This window comes from Chenopodium album, chromosome 9, assembly GCF_948465745.1.
Source record: "Chenopodium album chromosome 9, dcCheAlbu1.1, whole genome shotgun sequence".
Lineage (NCBI taxonomy): Eukaryota > Viridiplantae > Streptophyta > Magnoliopsida > Caryophyllales > Amaranthaceae > Chenopodium > Chenopodium album.
In genome coordinates, this window is record NC_137842.1 from 491,256 (window position 1) to 496,574 (window position 5,319).

The 5,319-nt window shown below is 35.6% G+C and overlaps 1 protein-coding gene across 1 annotated transcript; it reads right to left on the bottom strand.

Moving 5' to 3' along the window:
- Window positions 1–2,512: 2,512 nt before the first annotated feature.
- LOC145558171 (antiviral protein MAP-like) lies at window positions 2,513–5,035 on the bottom strand. Its single transcript, XM_081619317.1, has 2 exons — window positions 4,882–5,035; window positions 2,513–3,672 (listed from the first exon to the last, which is right to left on the bottom strand). The coding sequence occupies exon 2, from the start codon at window positions 3,651–3,653 to the stop codon at window positions 2,736–2,738; it is 918 nt and encodes a 305-aa protein (XP_081475443.1). The 5' UTR covers window positions 3,654–3,672; window positions 4,882–5,035; the 3' UTR covers window positions 2,513–2,735.
- Between the last annotated feature and the right edge of the window lie 284 nt (window positions 5,036–5,319).

A 5,319-nucleotide genomic window follows, 5' to 3' on the forward strand; every position in this document is an offset into this window, starting at 1 on the left:
TCAACAGGATGCCTTTACAGTGTCTTGGTTATGTGTCACCCTTTGAAAAATTCTTCAATAAGAAGCCTGATATTGACTATCTTAGGGTGTTTGTGTGTCTTTGTTACATGACTACAATACAACAAGGAAGAACTAAGTTTGATACTAGGGCAAATCCCTGTGTTTTTATTGGGTATCCAGCTTCTCAAAAGGGTTATAGGGTGATTAATCTTGCTGGCAAGATTCATGTAACCAGGGATGTAAAATTCTATGAAAAGAATTTTCCATATACTATGCCAGATTCCAGCCTTTCTTCAGCTTCAAACCTACCTTTTCAGATTTTTCTACCTGTTTCAACACATATTCCTGCAGTTTTTGATGATGACATTCCTAACATATTACAACCTATTCCTTTAAATATCCCAAATACACCTCAAAATGTTTCTCAAACTCCACAAAACATTCCAGAAATCCCAGCACAATCTTGTCCTGTTCCTTGTTCTGTGCCTTCAGAGTCACAGAATAATGTAACCTCAGTTCAAGAAATTGAGGTTAGAAGATCCACTAGACCTAAACATCCACCCAAACATCACAAAGATTTTATACCTCATTCAAAACCAATTCAAACACATAATGCTCTTGAATCACAGCACTGGTGTAATATGGTCATTTTTGAAAGCCTACCTTCACATCATCAAGCTTTTATTTCTTCCCTGGAAAATATTGTAGAGCCTACTTGTTATGCTGAGGCTGCAGGTGATCCTAGGTGGTTGCTAGCTATGAACAAGGAAATTACAGCTTTGCAGGATAATCATACTTGGGTTCTAGTTGACTTGCCTAAAGAAAAAAAGGCAATTGGGTGTAAATGGGTCTATAAAGTCAAATTAAAAGCAGATGGAACTGTTGAGAGGTTCAAAGCTAGATTAGTAGCTAAAGGCTATAATCAGAAACATGGAATTGATTACCAGGAGACATTCTCACCTGTTATCAAACTGGCAACCATCAGATGCTTAATTTCTTTGGCAGCATCTAAGTCTTGGGATTTGTTCCAATTGGATGTTAACAATGCTTTCTTGCATGGAGATTTGGATGAAATTGTGTATATGCAAGTGCCTGCTGGTATACCTAATCCGGATAATAAAGTTTGTTTGCTCAATAAGTCTTTATATGGTCTAAAGCAAGCTTCCAGGCAATGGTTTGCTAAGCTTCTTGCAGAACTCAGAACTTTAGGGTTTTTACAGTCTCAGTATGATAGTAGCCTGTTTCTTAAGAAGTCTGGTGATCTATTGGTTCTAGCAGCTGTTTATGTAGATGATATTATCATTACTGGTAATGATATTCAAGCTATTCAGTCTCTCAAAGCTCATATACATCAAGTCTTCACAATCAAAGACTTAGGCTATTTGAGTTATTTTCTGGGAATTGAAGTTGGTTACATGGATTCTGGTATCTCGATGACTCGGACTAAGTTTACTAAGGAACTTTTGAAGGATTCTGGTTTAACTAATTTTAAACCAGTTGTGACACCTCTTCCCCTGAATTTGAAGCTCACCTCTGACGATACTGATCTGCTGTCTGAACCTGAATTTTACAGAAAAATGGTGGGAAAGTTAAATTTTTTGACACATACAAGGCCTGATCTTTCCTATTCTGTTCAGCATCTCAGTCAGTTCCTTCAAAGTCCAGGACAGTCTCATTTACAGGCTCTCTTTCATACCCTTAGATATGTTGCTTGCACAATTGGGAAAGGAATTCTTCTTAAAGGTTCAGCTGAACCTGTTTTACAGGCTTTTTCAGACTCAGACTGGGGTTCTTGTCCAGACACCAGGAGATCAGTTTCAGGGTATGTGATGATGCTGGGATCATCTCCTATTAGCTGGAAATCAAAGAAGCAGGGGACTGTTTCCAGGTCTTCTAGTGAAGCTGAATATAGAGCATTAGCATCGGCTGCTAGTGAAGTGACTTGGCTTGTTAATCTGCTGTAAGAGTTGGGTTTGGATAAACTGACACCAGTCACTCTTTAGTGTGATAACCAGAGTTCTATCTACATAGCCAAGAATCTTGTCTTTCATGAAAGGACAAAACATATAGAAATCGACTGTCATTTCACCAGAGATAAGGTCCTAGAAGGTCTCATTGCTCTCAGTTATTTGCCTACTACTCTTCAACTAGCTGATGTGTTTACTAAGATCCTACCTTCTGCTCAACATGAGTTCCTTATTTCCAAACTTGGTATGATTAATACTATCCCAAGTTTGAGGGGGGGTTTTGAATATACCCATGATGAGGCTGTGAATAACAGCAATGCCGTCAGTCACAGCCAACCAGAAGATGCAGTCAGTCACAGCCACTCAGAAGAGCATAGCTCTCATTCTGTTATGTACAGTCAGCATTAGTTTGTTACACAGCAAACTAATTCCCTAGCTGCTGTAATGGAGCATTCTAGATTGTATTAAGATCTCTATAAATAGCTTGCCTCTAGCTTGATGATGTATTCACAAATATACACACAAAATCATAATACAATGCTGAGTTTCTCTCTAAATTCTGCTGTTCTTATCAATTGATTTTCTTTCAATTTTTCCTTGTTTTTCATACAAATTCAATCACTACAAATTGTAACAATTGTCTCTAAAGTTGGCTAATGAAGCCATAATATGTACAAGATTAGAGCATATTATTATTTTGAAGTGTTATTATAAGCTAAGGAAGGCAGCCATTTTAACATTACACAAGTGCAGATTGCAAGACTCCGACTATATATCATCGTCCAAAATCGAGCTTCCGATAACACTAAGGGTGCTAGACTTGTACTTGAGGAGCCCCATGTCGTTTTTTATTTCGTCTACTCTATTCACCTCCTGCCGGTAATCAACGTTACTTATTATAAGAGTTGGTGTAATAGTAACACATTTAGGTGTTGCTGCTTCTGCTTTATGTATAGCTTGAGAAATCGGATCCCAATCATTCTGAAAAGCCACCATTTTCTTTTTGAAGGAATCAGAATTATCCCCCCTAACTATTGCTTGCTCCATAAATTTGAACCGTGCTGCCTCTGGAACCATTTGGATCGCGATAAGAAAAAACCTAGCCTCATTCATGCCCTTGTTTAGTTCACTCTCTTGTTTATTGTACACATTTCTAATGGCCCCGTCTAGGTTTTGTATTCCTAGTACAAGGTTCTTTCGAGTTGTACCAGCAGCTGGCTCTAGGCTGTTATAGTTACCTCCAAATCTAGTGGTTCTTTTAGTTGATCCTGGGAAAAGGCGGTCCTTAGCAGCCTGAGGAGCGTCACTAAGGAAATTGGCTCGGTACTTTCCATTGTATTTGACGTTGTCTTGATAAGCCCATACATATAAATCTTTGGCATCTATTCCTAAGGTCACCCATTGCGTGTTACTAATTTTGAGGTCTACTAAGACATATTCGGCTCCTGTTAAAGGGGGGTTTCGAGTTGATTGTAAGGTGCAAGCCCTAGTTGGGGCTTCTACTTGATTGCGCAATCTTGTTAGAAAACTTGAGTAGCCTGTAACACCGTTTGTTAGTTCAAATGTTACAGTGTTGTAGGATAGGGTTTCTCTGTCTTGCGATGTTGTTAACGATGGAACAACCGCCATCATCACCATCATGCACCACCATATAATAACCGATAATGGTGCTGCCAGCAACTTCATTTTTTTCTTGTTACCTTACCTGTATAATAATTACGGAGCATATTATATGTACATGCACTTGATTAGTTAAGTACGTAATAATTTAATTATACTAAATTCCCCTATGCCCTAGCTACCGCATGTTACTTTAATTTGATTGTATGATATCTTGTAAAATAATATGATAACATGTACACTAATTGTGACGGTATATATTAATTGAAAAATTAAAATATGATGATGCAGTCTAATTATAGGTAAGGGGGACGGAGGTGATGTCTCACCACCGGCCATGGTTGTGATTTTTGAAGGAAAAATTTTTTTTAACCTGCTCTGATACCATGACAAATTAGAGAGAATTAGAAATTAATTGGAATAGAATTGCTTGCCTTCTCATTAATCACATTGGGAAATATATAGGAGATACAAATCCTAGTCCTAGTATCAAAAGATATCTTAGGATCTTAGGAAAATAACTAAAATAGAAAATATATTATATGGAAATATTCTATCATATCAAAATAATATACTATCATATCTCAATACATACATATCGATCGAGTTTTTATTTTTTTAACGAAAAACATCAGGCCATCTTAGAAAAGGTACTAAATAAAAGTAATGTATGTAAGGCTTAGCTTTATTATATTACTTGTTCTGCAACTCATAAAAAAAAAAAATTATTGGAAATATATACTTAAATATGTAAAAATTATTATTTTCAAGTCATAAAATTAATACGAGTAACATCTAATTGGTAGAATTATTTTAAGTTTCAAAAATCATGTAAAAAGGCCATAATAATTTTAAGCTACCCACTTTTTAATTACCCATCCAAAATAAAAACAATGAATATGAAATATGCATACGGAGTACAATATAGATTAAGGAATTAGGCCAGAAAAAACAGTTTTCTACAAATGAAAAGATAGATATTTGAATAATTTCACCATCATTTTATTCAAGCAAGTAAAGATCGAAATTATTGCATAAGCTGTTGATAACAACACGATATCGTATACATAGTACGTAGTTAAAAGTATATACTTCCTCCGTTAATGGTTAATTGCAACAAAGGGGTATTAATTGGTAGATATAAAATATTCCTTTGTTGCAATTAACCATTAACGGAGGAAGTATACACTGATCAATCAATGCATAATTATTAATGATTAAAGTTAGCTCCAAATTGAACAAAGTACACAAAACGAAACATGTATAGTTGGGAATTTGGGATAAAGAAACTTACGTAAATGTTGAGGCGTTGGATGATGAAGAAAATGAGTGGTAACTAATGTTTGATAATTTAGTGAAAGACAAGGTCTAATGTGTAGCTAAATCTTCTTAAATAGGCAAATAGATCAACTTGCTAAGGATGATGTAGCTAATTTAGTGGTATAGATGTTGTGGAGGAGTGAGAAAGTGGTAGAGAGAGAGAGGGATGGTATAATTTTTTTATACCACGAGTGATGATGGTCTAACAGATCTAGGAATTTAAAGATCGGAGTATGAAATTAGGCTTAAAAAAAGGTTAAATACAAGTTTATCTGCCAGATAAATAAATTTTGGTTAATCTGATGACATTTTTGTAAATATATTCAAAAATCGTGGTCATATATTCAGTTCTTTTGGTGAGCTGTTCAATTACTGTTTGCAACTTGCTTTTACTGTTTGGTGAGGAAATTAC